The sequence below is a fragment of the Dipodomys spectabilis genome, unplaced genomic scaffold (assembly GCF_019054845.1).
Source record: "Dipodomys spectabilis isolate Male_0828 unplaced genomic scaffold, ASM1905484v1 ptg000017l, whole genome shotgun sequence".
Classification (NCBI taxonomy): domain Eukaryota; kingdom Metazoa; phylum Chordata; class Mammalia; order Rodentia; family Heteromyidae; genus Dipodomys; species Dipodomys spectabilis.
The window spans coordinates 6,358,146-6,378,195 of NW_024870694.1; the positions used below are offsets into that span (position 1 = coordinate 6,358,146).

General features: G+C 40.5%; 1 protein-coding gene across 1 annotated transcript in view; it reads left to right on the forward strand.

The window, feature by feature from the left end:
* Casr (calcium sensing receptor) overlaps nucleotides 1–20,050 on the forward strand; it is a 67,441-nt gene that overhangs the window by 37,763 nt on the left and 9,628 nt on the right. The window contains exons 2-4 of the mRNA XM_042670166.1: nucleotides 11,473–11,897; nucleotides 14,153–14,459; nucleotides 18,480–19,364. Of these exons, the coding sequence (XP_042526100.1) occupies nucleotides 11,629–11,897; nucleotides 14,153–14,459; nucleotides 18,480–19,364 (1,461 nt within the window). The 5' untranslated portion in view covers nucleotides 11,473–11,628. The remainder of the gene's footprint in view (nucleotides 1–11,472; nucleotides 11,898–14,152; nucleotides 14,460–18,479; nucleotides 19,365–20,050) is intronic.

Consider the following 20,050-nt stretch of genomic DNA (forward strand, 5'->3'; position numbering starts at 1 on the left):
AATATGTTCCTTTAAAAAAAATGGAAACATTCAAAATAAATTTAACAGAGAGACATAGTTTTTTAAAACTAAAATTCGCAAGGTATGGTGGTCCACACCTGTAATCCTAGTCCTTAAGAAGCTGAAGTAACAGTATCAAGCATTTGAGGCCATCCTAGACTATAGGAATACCTTGCCTAAACAAATAAATAAATTTATTTTGAACCGTTGTAATGTGAGATCTTCGAGAGATTAGAAAATACCCAGATTTGTTCTATAAAATTTGAGATACAATTCCTCTCAATTTCAAGTCAGTCTCAAAGCAATTTATTTATATTTGTTAGCATACTACATGCTAAAAACTACTGAGGAAGCCAGAAAAAGTCTGTGGAAGATTAGCAGATATCTTTGCAAAAATAGGAAGTAACCTTGGGTAGACAAGTGTAAGGGAACTTAGATTGTTAATCTTGGAAAAAGTGAGATGACTCATTCTACTTTACATGAAATAAGAGTTTTGTCTTGTAGAGATAATTGAAACAAAATTTTAAAATAGAAGTGATTAGTGGCGCTGTAGCTCAAGTGGTAGAGTACTATCCTTGAGCTGAAGAGCTGAGGGACAGCGCCCAGGCCCAGAGTTCAAGCCCCACAACCGACCAAAAAGTAAAAATAAAAATGAAAATAAAATAAAATAGATGTGATTTTTGTTTGGTTAACTGTGAAGGAAAATCTTTAAAATCAGTAGTGATAGGCCATTTGGAAACTTGGAAATTTGCAAGAAATTACTAGCCGTTATCTAGGTGACATGGTTTAACATATTCATACAGCTTTTCCATGAAATTTTCACATTATTAAAAATTCCTAAACACTCATTAATAAGAACATGAATAAGTTGCAATATACTCACCAGGTGGAAAATCATTCATTATGGTAACATGACAATATACTGCAATCTTCTTAATATAATATAACTTAATATAACTATAAATAATATAATACAAATTATAATATAATTTTTGATATAAATGAACTATAAGTGGAAAATGTGTCAGGAGAGTGCATAATTATACATAATATATTATAATATAATTAATGATATAAATGAAATATAAATGGAAAATGTTTCAGGAGAGTACATACAGTAATAATATGCTTTAAAAATATAAAGCAACTAATAGTGTTCAGATACTTTCCATAATACAAGTAAATACAATATAGCCATATTAAGGAAAACAAATGATGGCTACTTTGAAAAGACTGGGATACCAGAGGTAGGAAAGGATATGGAGTAATAAAATTCTCATAGATGTGGTAGGAAGATAAATTAGTACAAACCCTTTGTGAAGTGTCTACTGAAGCTGCCCAAACTACACACATTCACTAAAAGATATGTGCAAGAATGTTCATAGCATAGATATTTGTTGTTCAAATTTTCAAGCTACTAACAGAAGAATGGACAATGTGTGATTTAATGATATAATCGTGATAATATAATAATAATAATAATAATCTCAGTGATGGACCACATGTGCAACAGATTCCCATAATATTCTCACTTTTTATGCCATAGTCTTCCTTGGTTAAAGGTGTATGAATAGGTATGCTCCATTGCTAGAACCTTTCAAGTGAGCTCTCAAAATATATTTCATAGGCTATCTCTATGTAGCAAAATCTATTCTGCAATTTTTTTGCACATTTTCATTCATGCAACCATTCTCCTACTATTTAATGATAACACCATTTCTGATTTAACAAGTTAACACAGACAAGGGTGTAGCTCGATGGTGGAGGATATGTTGTTTTCCATACACAAGACCCAGGGTTCAATCTCCAATGCCAAGAGAAAAAATAGCAATACATGTTTACTGTTTCAAACAGAAATAACAACACAAGGAAGACAGAATTCATCATGGAGATATGACTGGGCATGTATCTTGTTAACCTTTATTATGAGTTATAAAAACATTTTAGCACATGGAATGGGGCAAGGGTTGATGAAGGTGTGGTTGAGGAAGAAGGTTTCTTTGCTGTTTTGAGTAGCAGATTTATTATTTTAAAACAAGAGAAAAAATAAAGTGAGCTAAACTTCGATTAGGAAGGCGGATGTATCATCAACCGAAGATTATCATTAATCCAATTTTGTGCACCTGTGGCCCAATTAAAACAAAATACAATTTCCAAAGTGAGTGGATTTTATGGTGTTAATGACAGGAGATCTAGTCCCTTAGAGATCTAACGTGTTGAGTTTGTTGTTGCTGCTGTTGTTTTAAAAGATAGGCTGGGCAAGGGAACTGGCTTCCCTTTTCCTAAAAATAGAATGCCTTCTCTTCAATCCCTAGACCTCATGAAGCTTTTTCAATAAATTGTAAAGAATTCCACCTCCTATCCTTGTTAAAAATTGGCTACCATAATTCAAACACTCAAGTGTGAGAAGGTTTCCGTGTAAACCAGATAAATAGTCCAGATCCTTTTTGAAATACTGTATTTTAAATTAATGACCTTATGTACCAAAACAACCTGTTAAAGAAGGCAAAAATGATTTCTCTAAACAGCTTCCTGCTAAGGACACAGGGAATTTCACCTAGAAGCACTTCTCATTGCCCACAGCAAAACTGCAGATTTATGCTATTACTTCTCTTTGTGTTTATATCTCTACCACTGTTCATAGATAGGGAAGATTTAATGGGGTGAGGAAATTGGTTTAAAATAAGAACAGGAAGAAAAAATAATGCAATGACTAATACTAGAACACTAAAGCTTTTAGTTTCCATTTTAGCTAGATCTGGGTCACAAATTTGATTTGCAGCTTCTTAATAGTCAAAGCAAAGCAAAGCAAATGAAAGGTGCTGCTTCTAATGCCCATAAAATAACTTAGGCCAATTATTTTTTCCAAAATAAAACTATTCTTTCTCTGTGTTTAGAGATGTTCGCCAATGACATGCTTCTGCTGTCCCCTTATAGCCAATGGTTAAATACCCAGAAGTTTGACCACTGTGCCCTGCATGCCCAATCCTATCTGAAAATTGATCACTTTGGAGAATATTTCGCAAACACTGCGAGCAGCCCTCCCCCCCCCCCCACTTTATCCTTTAGAGAATCAGTTTACCAGCATTCCAATATAGTCTCCAGTGGTCCTCAGACAGGGACACTATGCTGGGATAGGAGAAAGTCTTGAGTGCAAGCCTATAATCCAGAGCAGAAACATCTGGAGGAGCAGAAGAAAGCAGGAACATGTCACTGCAGCCAGAGAATGACTTAGAAGACTGCATCAGCATTCAGGTACCCACATCTCTGTCCTTCCTTCTGCTACTACTTTTTGGAATCTCATAACTGGGATTACCAAACAATGTGATGCTCAATGAGGGAACAGACTTCTCTCCATTTAACAATGCAAGCAGAGGCCTGGCATGGTGGGAGACGGAGTCAAGCTTCAAGGCCAGACCAAGCAAAACGTTTGAGAGATCCCATCTCACAAAGTTAAAAATAAAACAAATAAACAAACAAAACCACCTGGATATGGTGATACGCAGCTATCATCCTAGCTACATAGGAACATAAGTAGGAGGATCGTGGTCCAGGGTGACCCTAGCAAAAACTGAGACCCCTATCTAAAAAATAACCAAAGCAGCCGGGCATCAGTGGTTCACACCTGTAATCCTAGCTACTCTGGAGGCTGAGATCTGAGGATTGCAGTTCAAAGCCAGCCTGGGTAGGAAAGTCCGTGAGACTCTTATCTCCAATAAAATACTAGAAAACTGGAAGTGGTACTGTGGTTCAAGTGGTAGAGCGCTTGCCTTAAGCAGAAGAGCTCAGGGACAGCACCCAGGCCCAGGCCCAGTTCAAGCCCCATGACTGACAAAATAAATAATAATAATAGTAGAAATAATAACAATAATAACCAAACAAGAGTAGAGCTGCAGGTGTGTCTCAAGTGACAGGGCATTTTCCTAGCAAGTGTGAATTTTGCATTCAAACAGTAGTACTATTTTTAAAAAGAAAAGAAAGATAAAAAGAAAGGGAAGGGGAAAGCATCCACAGAGGCTTGGAGAAGCTAAACTAAGGCTCTTATGCTTTCCATGATGTTGGCACTTCCACACCCATGTTTTAAGCACTGTAATGTGTCCCACACGAATTAAGGGGTTGGACATTCCATACTGCAAAGAAGTTATCTTCACTTCAGGACTTCTTAAAGCCTTCAGGAGGTAAGTGTGCCCTGTGACACTGAGTGCCAAACTTATTTTACCCCAGGACACTTTGTGGTGGCCTTTGTTGAGATACCAGGCTTAAACAATGCCATCCTGGGTCCCTGTGATTTTGGAAGGTAATAAATATGAGGATACTAGCCATCAGATACATTTCTTTCATGCAGGATGTGAGGCTGTAGTATTTTGCTTTAGAAAATCCTGACTTGCATGTCTTTCCTTTCCAAATGAACCATTTCGTTCATGCTGTGCGTGTCCACACATCCATCAGCACGATGGATCAGCTAAATCAGCTCCCTGAAGGCATGAAGGGAAACATCAGGATAAGACTTTTCTGAATTCCTGGTCTGTGTCCCAGTAAATCACTCAGCCCTATTATGGAGCAGTCAGCATGGACAATATCCAAACCCCAAGTCGGTATATTTTCTGATCTTCAGATTCGGGAGCAGTTAAAAGAAGTATTTCTGGTCATGTCCTAACCTGGACTCACACTCCAATTCCTGTCTGTCTTCTTTTCCTTTTTCTGTCTTCTCGAAAGAGCATCATGAGCTCCATCCCTAGAGCTTGTCATGTCGTGCACCTGCCTAATGGATCCATGCACTCAGTGGTCACGTGCCCAGCTCCTCTGCATCCAGGACCACCAACAGGACTTCGTAGTCCAGGAGCTCATAAGGCAGTACTGATAAGTGTCAGTTTCCTCTCTTGTTCCTTTTATTTGCTTAGCCTGGGCTTCTTTCTCCACACATTGCTCAGTGCCTTGAGCTGCTCAGGGCCCCCCGTTCATCCTCTCTCCTCCCTTTCCAGATAGCTTTTTCTAATGACTAACAGGAACCCAGCTCAACTGGCTTGTTTTTTTTTTTTTTTAATCACGTTCCTGTCCTTGCATTTTTCCAACTCAATTAAGCTATTTCCAGGACTAAATGAGGCATGGACTCTCCAAGTCACACCTGTTGTCAGGGAGATGGAGAGTCAGAACCTGTACAGCCGGCCAGCAGACATGCTGGACTGGGTGCAGGCAGCCAAGTGTGACCTGGCTCTGTTTCTCTCCAGTGCTCAAAGAGAGCTCTCATTGTCAAATGAGGTGTGCCTTGCTTTAATATGGAAGAAATGAAGTCTGACCTAGAACTCAGGACAATCACATTGACAATGACAGATACGTGGTCATGTTCTAATGTGCCCCAGGTTGTACTAAAACCCATCTCAGGGATATGGTCTCAGCAAGAGGTAAAGAAAGCTGTAATTGGAGTCAGGTACATGGGTTTTGTGACTATTAGTTGAACTTCTGCAGGTATTTTTCCTTGTTTCACCCTCATTAAAACATTTCACCTTTCTGCAATAGTGGCCTCAAAGCTTGTATTCTTCACAATCAATGTGACAAAAGAGGGCAGCGATTATGGCTCCCTAAAGCAGAGAGACAAATCCTCATGTTCAGCCTCTGAAGATAAATGATTTCCATTGGGAATCAGATTTGGTTTCATAACTATTTTTCCCCTAGGCAATTTAGAATTTTTACTTCTGCAATCCAGGAATCATAAAAACAGTAGCTTTTAAGCTACAGTTATTACTAAGCCTTTAGTTTACTGAGAGGTTTTATGTTCAGCATTCTCTGTTTGAAATAGAGACAAAATCATTTTTCTTAAGAGTTATATGAGTTCCAGAAATGTTGAGGTCAAGGGATAATGAGTTGGGGAGATGCTGAAGTTGAAAGATCACAATAAACTGACAATACAACTTTCATACTGTCCTTTCCTAGCCTTCCCATGACTCTGAAACTTACCCTTACTGTGTATGTTCAGAGATTTGAACTCAGAGCCTCCTGCTCTTGCTGAGCTTTTTTGCCAAAGGCTGGTGCTTTACCACTTTAGCCATATCCCCATTTCCATCTTTTGGCTGGTTAATTGGAAATAAGAGTCCCTTGGATTTATCTTCCAGGGCTGGCTTTGAATCTAAATCATCAGATCTCAGCCTCCTGAATAGCTCAAATTACAGGCATGAGCCACTGGCAACTAGCTTGACTATGAAACTTAGATGAGCTACTGTGTTCATACAAAAACAAGTTCAACAGATTATTTTTTACAGCATTCATCCAGGGTTCTTTGTTCAATGTTGAGGATACAACTATGACTCAGCCTAGAAAGACCTTAAATCTAGAAGGGCAGCCTCTTCCTTCTTCTGTCCTTGTTCATCCAGCCCTGCTGTACTGGTAATTCTTCATTCATTTGTGGAGCATCTACTGGGTCCATACAACTTGGTGTTAGGCCACCAGGGTGAGAAAGAGACAAGCTGCCTCACTCTGCCCTCATAAAGCTTCCTTTTCTTTCTTGGCAGTCACTGGAGAGCATTACAAATGCTTCTGAGCTCCCTCAACACATAATTCCTTCCTCCTATGCATTCGCATTCCTGAACTTACAGATATTTGCTCCACAAAACCCTTAGCCCAATGCATCATCATTCTCTAGACTGTAGCTCATGGTTCCAGATGGACCCTAACTGTCACATCTCCAGGAAGCAGAGTAAAGGAAGTGGGGGTAAAGGGATGGAGAGCAAACTCCAAGCCTGGAAGCAAGGCTCTCAGAAACTGTCACCAGACACTTTAGCTTAAATCCCATTGGCCAGGAGTTAGTCACATGACCACACAAAATCTTAAAGGAAATCAGTTTGTCATCTTTATTTTGGACACTACTTGCCCAGTTCATTTTGTTGTTGTTTTTGTTTGTTTTGCTTTTTACTATAGCATAAAAGAAGTAAAGAGATGAGCGATATAATTAGAAGAGTTGACAGCAAATATTTAGACTAAGGTGTTATACTCTAACTACTATAAGCTAAAAACTCTGATTGTTAAGCCAGTGTAGTAGGATCCTTCTTGATCCAGGCCTCATTGATGTGCGTAGAGGATGTAGAAAATGAGTCAGAGGGAAAAGTTATTTGTTCCAATAGGGAAAATGGGAGGTGATAGGAGCCTATATATGACACTAACAACAGGAACAGGGAAATTTGAGCCGAGAGTAATGTCAGAATCACAGCCTACAGGCCAAACGTTGGAGACAAGGATCTGAATGACTGTCAGCTTTGAAAGCAAATTAGACTTTAATAATTGAACTAAATAGGGTGGTGTGGAGACTACATTAGACGGGTGGAGTTAAGTGCTGTAAATTGACCTGAAATCTCTCCTCCATCTGTTACTTCTTGCCATGAATTTTCTTTTGAATGGACTAATGAGGTTAATAAACTTCCCCAAGGAGTTAATCTTTCACAGGAAAAAGTTTAAAAGTTCTCAGTGACTTATCCTCACCAATGTTCCTTTTCCTACCTAATTCATTACACAGAACTGCTTAAAATTCTAAGTTCTTAGTGCATTTGGAATTCAAGTACCAGCATTTCTCACTTGAGCAAGCTGAATATGCAGAGAATGTATTCCTCTCTCTAGAAAAGTAGACTTGGTTTTTTTTGCCAATTTGTTATGAAGTTGGAAATGTAGTGGGTTTAAAGGTATATTGCCTGATCAATAAGTCCTACTTTTCTCTTTCCAGAGGACTTTCTTTTTAATGCATCTGTTCAACAAACATTATTCCCAGCATTTGCTATTTCAAACACTGTACTAAGTGTAGTGTCTTTAAGTCAGAGGAAACAAAGTTAGTTGCTTTTTTCTTTTCTTTCCCTTCTGAGAATTAAGGTAGATTCTTTTGAACTCTGGGCCTGGGCGCTGTCCCTCAGCTCTTCAGCTCAAGGCGAGCGCTCTACCTCTTGAGCCACAGTGCCACTTCCAGTTTTCTGAGTGGTTTACTGGAGATAAGGGTCTCACAGACTTTCCTACCCAAGCTGGTTTTGAACTACGAATCCTCAGATCTCAGCCTCCTGAGTAGCTAGAATTACAGGCATGTGCCACTGGCACCCAGCTAAATTCTAATCTTTTACAAAAGCATTCCTGTCCATGGGCATGAGAGCTCCTAAGGGAAGAAACATATCTATATATTGGTTCTCTTCCTATCCTCAGGTCTCAGCACATGTTCTTATTACATACATGAGTAAACACATGCTCAAGATCCATGAAATGAAGCAAAAACCTAAAAGCAAGATTAGAGTCCAGATCTTGGGTGGTCATGGATGTTTGCACATTCCCATAGAGTTGCATGTCTGTCAGTGGATGTGCCTTCCATGTAAGATCCAGTATCCTGGGCTAGGAATGGCTGTTGGCCATTGCTAAAAAGCCAGGGTCAGCATAAGATAGTGGTAATGGTCTTGGGTCCTGGAAGCAGACACTTAACACATGTTAACTATAATAAAGTTTAATCTTCCAAGAAAGGTGCTTCAAGACCCAAGATGTAAGAGGCATGTTCTTATGGGTAGGCCTTCTTAGCATGGTTGCTTAATAAAAGCCTTCCTAGAGACTCCTGGAAGTTGTGCGTTGCACAAATAAGATTTATGTAATGTGGGCTGGCGTCAGTCTGTACTTCACAAACCCAGCTGTGCTCCGGTGTGTGGGAAGACCTTACCTGCTGAAGGAGCTCTTTCTTTCATGTCCTACCAAGGTCACTACATCGAGTCACAGTTGTGGACACCTAAAGGTAAAAAATACGTAAATGATTTTTAGGTCAAGTTTGAGCTGGAAGCAACAGGTAGAGCAACATCATCTGAGAAGTCTTGGTATTTGAAAGGCTCATCTTGAGGAGATGAAGGAAGTTCAGTAGGCCTAGAATGTAATGTTGGAAGCAAAGACCAGCAAAAGTCATAACTGTCATGTGTTTGTGTTCACTACTTGGACTGTGATAATCGCTCTCAGTGCATTGTTTATTGAGATCACAGAGATGGAGACACTTGCCAAATGTTCTGTGTTAGAAGTAGTAGAACAGCGAAGCAAAGCCAGGTATAACTCAAGAATCTGTTCCAAACCACTTGTTGGGATTATTCTTCAAACTAAATCCAAATACTTTCAGAGACAGAGTGAAAAGAGACAAAAGTGAAGGTGGGAAGACCAAGTAGAAAATAATTGTAGAAATCTATGTAAGACATGATGGCAGATGGCCTTGGAAATAGAGAGGAGTAGACAGATTTCAGAGAGACAGGAAGAAGAATGGACAGGCCTTGCTGCTTGAACGTGAGGAACAATGATGAGAGGAGAAAGGAAGCAAGAACAATTCTTAATGTGGCTTTATGGATGCAATGTGACATCCTGTGATAGAAAAAAATGGAGGAACAAGTTTGGGAAGGAGGTAGGTTTAGGACTCTTCGTGTTGAAGTATCTTAGAATATCAAGATGAAGATGTCCAACTGACAGTTCCATGCTTGGAACCTGTGCATTTAGCTGACATGGACAACATAGTTGGTAATTGATTGACATTAGAGGTTTTGGGAGTATAGTGTGACGACAGTAAAGTGTTCTGATAAGGATAATCTTGCTATAGCAGAAAATGTTTTCCTTAGATCCACTGGCTAAACCTTATAAAATATAATCTGACTCATGATTTATCTGAATCCTTTATAAAAACTATTTTTTCTTTCTTTTTTCTTTTGGCCATACTCAGTTTGAATTCAGCACTTTTTGCTTGGTAGACAGGTGCTCTATCCTTCAGCCATGCTTCTAGCTTCACTCTCCCCCCGCCCTTTATTTGTCCTGGTGTGTGTGTGTGTGTGTGTGTGTGTGTGTGTGTGTGTGTGTGTGTGTGTGTGTGTGTGTGTGTGTGTGTGTGTGTGTGTATACTTATATATACATATATATGTGTATGTGTGTATACTTATATATACATATATATATGTGTGTGTATATAGATAGATATAGATAGATAGATAGATAGATATTTGTGTGCCAGTACTGGGGCTTGAATTCAGGACCTGGGTGCTATTCCTGAGCTTTTTTGCTCAAAGGTAGCACTCTACCACTAGAGTCACAGCTCTGCTTCCAGATTTTTTTTTTTGATGGTTAATTGGAAATACAAGTCTAATGGACTTTCCTTCCAGAGCTAGCTTCAAACCTCTACCCTTAAATCTCCGCCTCCTGAGTAGCTAAGATTACAGATGTGAACCACTGGTACCTGGCTTGTACAGAGCAAGGTCTTGCTTCCTGCCTAGGCATGCACCTGGAATGTAATTTGCAGGTTTTAGGCTTCGTTCAGTAACTGGAATGGCAACCACATACCGCCATACTCAGTTTCTGTTAGGATGGGGTCTTTCAGACTTTAATCTATCTGACCTCAGTTTTCTACACAGTTGGGATAGGCCTAAGCCACTGGCCCCTGGCTCTCAGGAACTTTCCATTTAAGTACAAGCTAGAACCAAAAACCTGAACAACAAAGGGTACTATCACAATGAAAAATAAGTGGTCTCTTAATTTTTTTTGCTTTAAAATCAGGATTTAAACTTAAATGTGACTCATGTACTTTCTATAAGAAATTGTAGGATAAAAAATCATATTAATATTAGAATACAAGAGTGGCTGCTCCCATTGCAACAATGAGATGTACAAGTAGTTACGTCGAAAATGAACTTTACAACTTTGGTGTGGGGGGGGGGGAGGGGGAGGGGGAGGGGGGGGGAGGATTGGGTGGGAGGGGCTGGGGGAGGATGGAAAGGGGAAACAAAAGAGGAGGCTACAATGCCTGATAAGAAATGTACTCATTATCTTGCCCATGTAATTGTAACCCCTCTGTACAGTATTTTTACAATAAAAAAAAAGAGTGGCTGCTGTACTGCTAGGTCAGTTTTATGCAGAATTTCATGCAGAAGCATGAGTAGACAGCAATACAGCAGTAACATCAGTGCAGGCAGTACTGATTAACAGTCCCTTTACATTGTGACCTCACATAACTGAACACAATCCTTCTACAATGGAGGTTTCGGTATCTCACAATACACTGTTATGAAAATAACAGGGCAAGGCTCTGGTGGCTCACAGCTGTAATACTAGCAACTCAGGAGGCTGAGATCTGAGGATTGCAGTTCAAAGCTGATCTGGGCAGGAAAGTCCATGAGACTGTTATCTCCAGTTAACCACCAGAAAACTGGAAGTGGTACAGTGGCTCCAAGTGGTAGAATGCTAGAGTGAAAAAGCTCAGGGACAACACTCAGGCCTGAGTTCAAGCCCCTTGACCAACAAAATGAAATGAAGGAGATAAGAAAAGAAGGAAGGAAGAATGGAAGGAAGGAAGGAAGGAAGGGAGGAAGAGAAAGAGGGAAGAAGGGAGGGAAAATATAAACCACACCTCCTCAATGTGCTACGCTTAATCCTGTCTAAATGGGCCACCTCCTCCAAAAATGAGATGAGCATTTAACTGAATCCATTGTTTTCTCCCTCTTGTAGAAAACATCACCAACAGTCTCTACATGATGTGGCTTCTGGGGCCTCAAGGACCGCCCACCTTACACGTGCACAGTGAAGGCAGGAATGGAGACACAAATACCACAGCTTCCATTCTGTCATTAATCACTTTGTAGACATGTTTCTCCATCACAGTGTATGAACTGCATTGAAGGGGTAAAATTCTTGGGGCCTCTAAATCACCCACACCCTTGTCTCTCTCCTTGGAGAGACGGCAGAGCCATGGTGTTATACAGCAACTGTTTGATCCTCTGGGCACTGGCCTGGCTCTCCTCTGCCTATGGGCCTGATCAGCGAGCCCAGAAGAAAGGGGACATTATCCTTGGAGGCCTCTTTCCTATACACTTTGGAGTAGCAGCTAAAGATCAAGACCTAAAATCAAGACCAGAATCCGTAGAGTGTATCAGGTAAGAGAAGGGGACATATCTTTGAGGAAAACTGCAGCAAACCCAAATAATTAAAAACGCAACTTTCTGTCTTTACAAAAATTGTGGTTAGGTATCATGCTGAAGCTTATTGGTCCCTCCTCTAGAGAACATTTCTTTTTCCCCCAAAATATAAAATGTCAAGGATATTGAGTAGAGATGCCATGACCTCTCCAAAGCCAGGCCTTTGGTATCTAGATCATTACCTGCTCCCAGCACTCCGTGGCAGGTTGCTTAATGGAAGATTAAGTACCTGTAATTCCTGCAGACTCTAGTAGTAAACTCCCCCAACCTTAAAATGCTTCAGTGGTCAGGAATCCCTGGGTACCAGCTGCCGCCCTCTTGCTTTTCTTTAGTAAAGGAATTTAGAGGTGCAGGAAACCTCTCTGTAGTCAACAAGACTCAGACACTTCTGCATGCTACGTAGGCAATAGCTCTTTGTAACTGTTCCCGTTTAAAACTCTTTGGGGCAGCACAGACTACTGCTAATCTCTTGTGTACTTTCTCCGTCACCATTTGAAGGGAGCCCAGATGTCCTACTAAATCTTTCCTTCTCCAGAAACTCAACATTCTCAGTTTTCTCATCAATTGCTCTGTAATGTGATGTCCAGCTCCTGCATCACATTAGCTGTTTTCCACGCAATGTTCCTTAATTTATTCTGAGCCCTTTAAAATACGGTATGCTAAGTGAAAGTGGGCTTAGTGGTAGAGCATCTTACAAGCACAAGACTCAAACTCCAGTATTTCCATTAAAAAAAAAAGCAGTACTCAAATGTGACACCCAGCAATAGGCAATTGCTTGTAGTAGGATCTGACCCCTACAGAATAAATGAGGTTATTATCTCCCCTGATCAAGACAGCAGAGTTTGTGACTGCACTCCTCGTCTTGGCCCAGCATCTTGGAGTAGCACTCTCAGTCTTGTTACTTCTAGAAGGCACTCTTCTTACGACTCTGTGATAGCTAGAAAATGGGAATGAAAACCAAGATTACTACCACAAAATTGGATTTCTTTTATTCATGCTGTAATGAGAGCTAGTACACTGACCATTTACACATTGTTATGAATGTAAAATAAATGCCAAATCTCACAGATACTGATCATATCTGTCATGTGACCCAAGTAAAAAAATGCTCACCATGCTGTCCACTAAGAGGCACACATACACAGACCTAAGACCAACCAAGAAGACGGAAGTTTACCAGAGGTATAAATACAGAAATGTTTTTGTAGGTTTTAAGCAAAATAGTTATAAACATTATAAATGAAGGAAACAAAGTGGCACATTAAAAAGTTAAACCAAAGCCAAGCACAGGTGGTTCACACCTGTAATCTTCCTACTCAGGTGGCTGAGATCTGAGGATCAAGGTTTGAAGCCAGCCTGGGCATAAAGACCCTACTTCCAAAAATAACTAATACAGAAGGGGGTGATAGTGTGATTCTCAGGTGGTAGAGCACCTACCAGCAAGCGTGAGGCCCTCAGTTCAATCCCTAGTACCACAAAAATTAAACCTGAAGGATACAATGCAGTATAACAGATCAAATTTCTCACCTCCTGTCATTGAGTTCAAGTCATTCCCCACCCACCATGTAAAGGGAGAACCTGCTACCACATGATTTTCCCCCTTTGGACTTTGATTCATTGTGTCAGCGTATTTCTTCAGCCCTCATGCTGAGCCAAGTGCTGGGAGAGTAAAACCTGGCAGGGACTCTCTTTCTTGGTAATTTGCCCGATTTTTATTCAAAATGATGTTCTTCTTAGAAGAGTTATGCTGTGTGTGTGTGTGTGTGTGTGTGTGTGTGTGTGTGTGTGTGTGTGTTGAACCTTGGGCTTGAACTCAGAGCCTGGACACTAGCTATCCTGAGTTGTTTTTTTTCCTCAAGGCTAATGCTCTATCACTTGAGCCATAGCTCCACTCCTGGCTTTTTGATGATGAATTGAAGATAAGAGTCTCACAGACTTTCCTGCCTGAGCTGATTTCAAATTTTGATCCTGAGTTGCCAGGATTGCAGGCATGAAACACAGGTCCCTGGCATGCATGTTCATTTTTAAAAATAAAAAGACATAAATAAATCAAATAAATCTTAACACTGAGAAATAATCACTATGTACATCCTCAAACGCTTGCTTGTTTATAAAAATGAGATCATTCCCATTCTTTTCCCCCATTGACCTCTAGGAATGTCATAGCCACATTTGTGGCTGCAAACCCATTTTTTTGTACTTCTTTCTTCCAGGTATAATTTCCGTGGATTTCGCTGGTTACAAGCTATGATATTTGCCATAGAGGAGATAAACAGCAGCCCAGCTCTTCTTCCCAATATGACACTGGGATACAGGATATTTGATACTTGCAACACCGTTTCTAAGGCCTTGGAGGCCACTTTGAGTTTTGTTGCTCAGAACAAAATCGATTCTTTGAATCTGGATGAGTTCTGCAACTGCTCGGAACACATCCCTTCAACGATTGCTGTGGTGGGAGCCACAGGTTCTGGCGTCTCCACAGCAGTGGCCAACCTGCTGGGGCTCTTCTACATTCCCCAGGTACTGGTGCTTTCTTAGATGGGCACTGAGGGCAGGAAGCAGGGAAGCAGGCTTGGAGGAGGGCCATACCTGCAGTATTCATGCAGTTTATTGTTTCCTATCTCTGATTTTACATTGGCACACAAAAAAATGTACCCAAGTGCCAATGGCTCATACCTATAATCTTAGCTACTTAGGCAGCTAAGATCTGATCAGAAATGTCTGAAAGACTCTAGTTCTATAAAACTAACACAAAAAAGGCTAACACAATGGGTAGGTGGAAACAACTCAAGGGCTTGAGTTCAAGCCCCAGAACTAGTAAAAATTTAATAGTAATAATAAGAACAAAATTGTCATTTAGTTGGGGCATTAAATAATGATTATTAGATGATTTTTGGGGTTTATGAGGCCCTAAGTATGTCAACTAGATCTTCATAAATCTCCAAAATTCTTTTAAATGTACCTTACATATATACAACTCAGATTTTTTTCATTATTCGGGTATTTCTCCATCCATTCATTTAGTAAATGGCCTTTCTTCTGGGTTTTTTTTTTAAGGAATGAGACCACACAATATAAATTCTATGTTTCAAACTAAAAATGTCTTTTCCCCCAAGTTTCTACTTAAGTACTGAGGAATTGAAATTTAGTTCAGAGGGAAACAACACTTTGTTTCTCTCAAAATAGGTACTTAATCATTACCTTGCAATTTCAGAAATGGAGAATACATTTTATTTGACAAATATTTATACAGTATATGAGTAAGCAATCTCCACATTGCAGGAGCTTTGCCTTCGTGAGAAGATAGTTGCAGTTTCAAATACTAACAATTCACTGAAACAAGTGGCTTAGTAACTATTTAAATATTTATTAGGGCTAATGATAAGGATAAACTCAAAAAATGAAAGCAAATTCTGAATGTCATTTTTTTGGTTTTTTGTTTTGTTTTTGGTGGTCATGGGTCTTGAACTCTGGGCCTGGGTGCTGTTCCTTAGCTCTTCAGCTCAAGGCTAGTGCTCTACCACTTGAGCCACAGCACCACTTCTGAGTATCACTTTATAACCTAATTTCCCCTCTTGAAGCCTATCCTCAGTTAACTATTCATAGAACTGTAACATCATTTCATAATTGGGAAAAAAACTGGAAATAACCTAAGTGTCCACGGAGAAGAAAATCAGCTCCATCATAGTACAGCCTTCATATCAAATCTTTTTTTTTTCATACCAAATCTTAAATTAAGTTATTGATCAGGTCAAATGTAATGTTTAGGGGCTGGGAAAATGGCCTAGTGGTAGATAGCTTGCCTCGCATGCATGAAGCCCTGGGTTCCATTCCTCAGCACCAAAAAAACAAAAAAGCCAGTAGTGGCTCTGTGGCTCAAGTGGTAGAGTACTAGCCTTGAGCAAAATAAGGAGGAGGAGGAGGAGGAGGAGGAGGAGGAGGAGGAGGAGGAGGAGGAGGAGGAGGAGGAGGAGGAGGAGGAGGAGGAGGAGGAGGAGGAGGAGGAGGAGGAGGAGGAGGAGGAGGAGGAGGAGGAGGAGGAGGAGGAGGAGGAGGAGGAGGAGGAGAAAGAAGAAGAAGAAGAAGAAGAAGAAGAAGAAGAAGAAGAAGAAGAAGAAGCAGCAGCAGCAACTCAGGGACAGCACCCAGGCCCTGAGTTCTAGCCCCAGGACTGGCAAAAAAATTAATGTTTAAATGTTGCTACTAAATATATCTTTGAGGAATTCACATTTCTCTGTTGGAAGGGCTCTGTGTGCTTGGTGGTCTCCATAACCCATTTACACACATGTCACACAGATGGAGTCATCATTTATTAAATCCTTACCTTAGGAAAAGAAAGGCGTTTCCCTTATTGAAGTAGAGTTTCTCCAAAATAACTTTTGTGCCAAAGCCCACATTAGTAAACATCTTAGGCCCATTTAATGTTGGTGCATTATACAGTGTTATTTTAAATACACAGTTAACGTTGTTACCCTATGGCCAACCACCATAAGATGGAATACCATTAAGAAAAAAAAAGAACATAAAGGGGTCAGGCTTAATTTTGCATGGTGCAAATGGACGATAAGAAGAAATTAAATTTGAATTGCGAAAATGCTAAGAAAACTGTCATGCTTATCAGTCAACCCAGCATAAGTTTGTCTATGGCAATTGTTCTGCCAGAACTGAAAGTTGGAGGCTCTCAAGGAGCTTTACAAATCCTGCTGCCTGGGTCCCACTCCTTCTCCCCAAGAGAGCAGAGATGAAGCTGGGTGATGCAGCTTGGAAACAGCGGCCCTCATATCTGCACAGCTGACTATAGGGCACAGCAAGGTTTGGCACAGCCCCGTGGTACAGTATTTCTTGTGCGAGTCACGCCACCTACTGGATAGAACAAGCAGGCCAATGAGGACAAATTGTAGTTGGAAGCCTTTTATGAATCATTCAATGAATTTCTCCCATTTTATAAGAAAAGTTATCTGGGTTATTATTATATTTTTATTGTAAAGATACTGTACAGAGAGGTTGCAGTTACATCAATAAGGTAATGAGTCATTTCCTCTTGAGCATTGTTACTCCCTCCTTTGTTTTCCCCAGCCATCCCTTCCCTCACCACCCCCCCATATTTGATTCCGGTACCCTGAATCTTGTATATACATTTTTCTAATTTGGGGAGGGGAAGGGAAATAACAAAATGCTGAAACAGGGATACAGTTATCTAGGTTTTTAAGTTTTTGTGGAGAGAGAATATGAAGTATTGTTTACCCTCACTTTGAAACCTAATCAAATATTATGAATATCTTCTCTTTAAAAATATCCATAAAGGATTTTTATCCCTTTAAGGTAATTTTTGGTCCATTTTTCAGAAGAAAATAAAGAAGCAAGCAGTAATAAGTTGAAAAAAATGGTAGGTTTCACATTTGTGAAATCCCAACTCAGAAGTTGATTACTTTGGTTTGAAAACAGAGTTCTCAACAACCTAGAAAATCTAAACAGCCCTTAATCTGATCACCTCCTGAATTTCTGTGACACATCAAGGTTTATCATGATGTAATTTTTTTAAATGATCAATTTTATAGTACAGCTTCTAAGATCAAACTGCTGTCAAAAATACAAAGTTGATATCATTCTTTCATAGACTAATATGGGTTAATGTTGAAACTATTTATTGATTCAAAAAATGAAGCACAGTAAAAATTTTACTTAAAAACATTCCAAAATAGAAAAGTTTTATTAATAGAAAATTAATTATTGACCTGGTATATTAGTGCATATATGTAATCCCAGCATTAGGGAGGCTGAGGCAGGAGGATCTTGAAGAGGCTAAGGCAGGAGTTCAAAACCAGTTTGGGTTATATAAGGACATCCTGTCTCAAAAACCCAAATAAAACGCCAGACACAAGTGGCTCTCATCTATAATCCTAGCTACTCAGGAGGCTGAGATCTAAGGATCTTTGCCCAGGCAAAAAAAGTCCATGAGACTCTTACATCCAATTAACCACCAAAAAAGCCAAAAGTGAACCCCTCGGACTCCTCTACACAGCATCTCCTCTGTGTGTGTGTGTGAGAGAGAGACAGACAGACAGACAGACAGAGAGAGAGAGACCCTTAGAGGACCTGATTCTCCCAAAGGTGAGTTATATATAAAACGTTCATCAGAGTAAGAGAAAGCTATAGTATTCAAATCAGAACCTTGGCCCAGGAGGCAGGAGATATGTGTGGGGGTCTAATGTAACCAATGACACAACGCAGGGATGTTTAGAAGAAACCTGGTGCACACAGACTCTCCTTGAGATAAGGGCATTCCACTAATGTCAGATTGATGTTATGGCCGGACCCACTTTGAAGGTAGCGTGATGGGAATTAGAAAGCTTTCTAAAACTAACAGATACTAGGGTGCACATGTTGGAGTCAAGCACATGTTGGGGGTTCCTAGTTGTCCATCCTGCCAGCACATTTGATAAATGAGACTAAGGTACGCTCCAAAACCCTCCTCCAGCACGGCCTTGAGCTACAGCGGGCCTCCCGCTCACTCACGCGGAGTCCTTGGTTCTTTCCCAGGTCAGCTACGCCTCCTCCAGCAGACTCCTCAGCAACAAGAACCAGTTCAAATCCTTCCTCCGCACCATCCCCAATGACGAACACCAGGCCACTGCTATGGCAGACATCGTCGAGTATTTCCGCTGGAACTGGGTGGGCACAATCGCCGCTGATGATGACTACGGCCGGCCAGGGATTGAGAAGTTCCGGGAGGAAGCAGAAGAGAGGGACATCTGTATCGACTTCAGTGAACTCATCTCCCAGTACTCGGATGAGGAAGAGATCCGGCACGTGGTGGAGGTGATCCAGAACTCCACAGCGAAGGTCATTGTTGTTTTCTCCAGTGGCCCAGACCTGGAACCCCTCATCAAGGAGATCGTCAGGCGCAACATCACCGGCAGGATCTGGCTGGCCAGTGAGGCCTGGGCCAGCTCCTCCTTGATCGCCATGCCCCAGTACTTCCACGTGGTTGGAGGCACCATCGGATTTGGCCTGAAGGCTGGGCAGATCCCAGGGTTCCGGGAATTCCTGCAGAAAGTCCACCCCAGGAAATCTGTGCACAACGGTTTTGCCAAGGAGTTTTGGGAAGAAACGTTTAACTGCCACCTCCAAGAAGGTGTTAAAGGACCTGTGCCTGTGGACAGCCTTCTGCGAGGTCATGAAGAAAGTGGCGGCAGGGTAAGCAACAGCTCCACTGCTTTCCGACCTCTCTGTACCGGGCACGAGAACATCAGCAGCGTGGAAACCCCTTACATAGATTACACGCACTTACGGATATCCTACAACGTGTACTTGGCCGTCTACTCCATTGCGCATGCCCTGCAAGACATATACACCTGCTTACCCGGAAGAGGGCTCTTCACCAATGGCTCCTGTGCAGACATCAAGAAGGTTGAGGCTTGGCAGGTACGTCCCTGACTTAGATAGAGGTTCAGCAAATAATAACGCAGAATTCGGCCTAGTCAGGCAGGAAGGATAATAATTATTTTTTAAAGGCAGTATATATAATATATATTATATACATATATGTACATATAATGTTACATCTGTATATAACATATATGCATATATTTATATATACACATCCATATGTAAGTATATATTACATACATACATATATTAATATATATATATATATATATGTATCCTAAAATTACAGGAGACTGAATTAGAAAGGTCATCCAAAACCAGCCCTGGCAAAAGTGTGAGACTCTATCTGAAAAGCAAACCAAAAGCCAAAAGGGCCAGGGATGTGGCTCAGAAACATTACAATTTAAGAATGAAAAATGTTTTAAAAGGCAGCTTCTAAAATGAGACCACTATGTTAAATGGCAGCTCCTTTGTACAACTACTTAAAGATTGTAAAAAAAATACAATCTACTTGTGCAAAATATCGACAGGATTAACTTTGTTTAAAGCCATGACTCAGATGTTTGTTAGTCTTGTGGTTCAGAGTAAAAAAGTATGATCTCTAAAAGTTTTCAAATATCTTGGAGCAGATCTAGTGCTGAGTAGAGTGGTTTTGCCTAAATTAAAGGTATGTCATCTTGTTAGTACCCAGTATCTGTTTGGCCAGTATCTGTTGGTGTCAG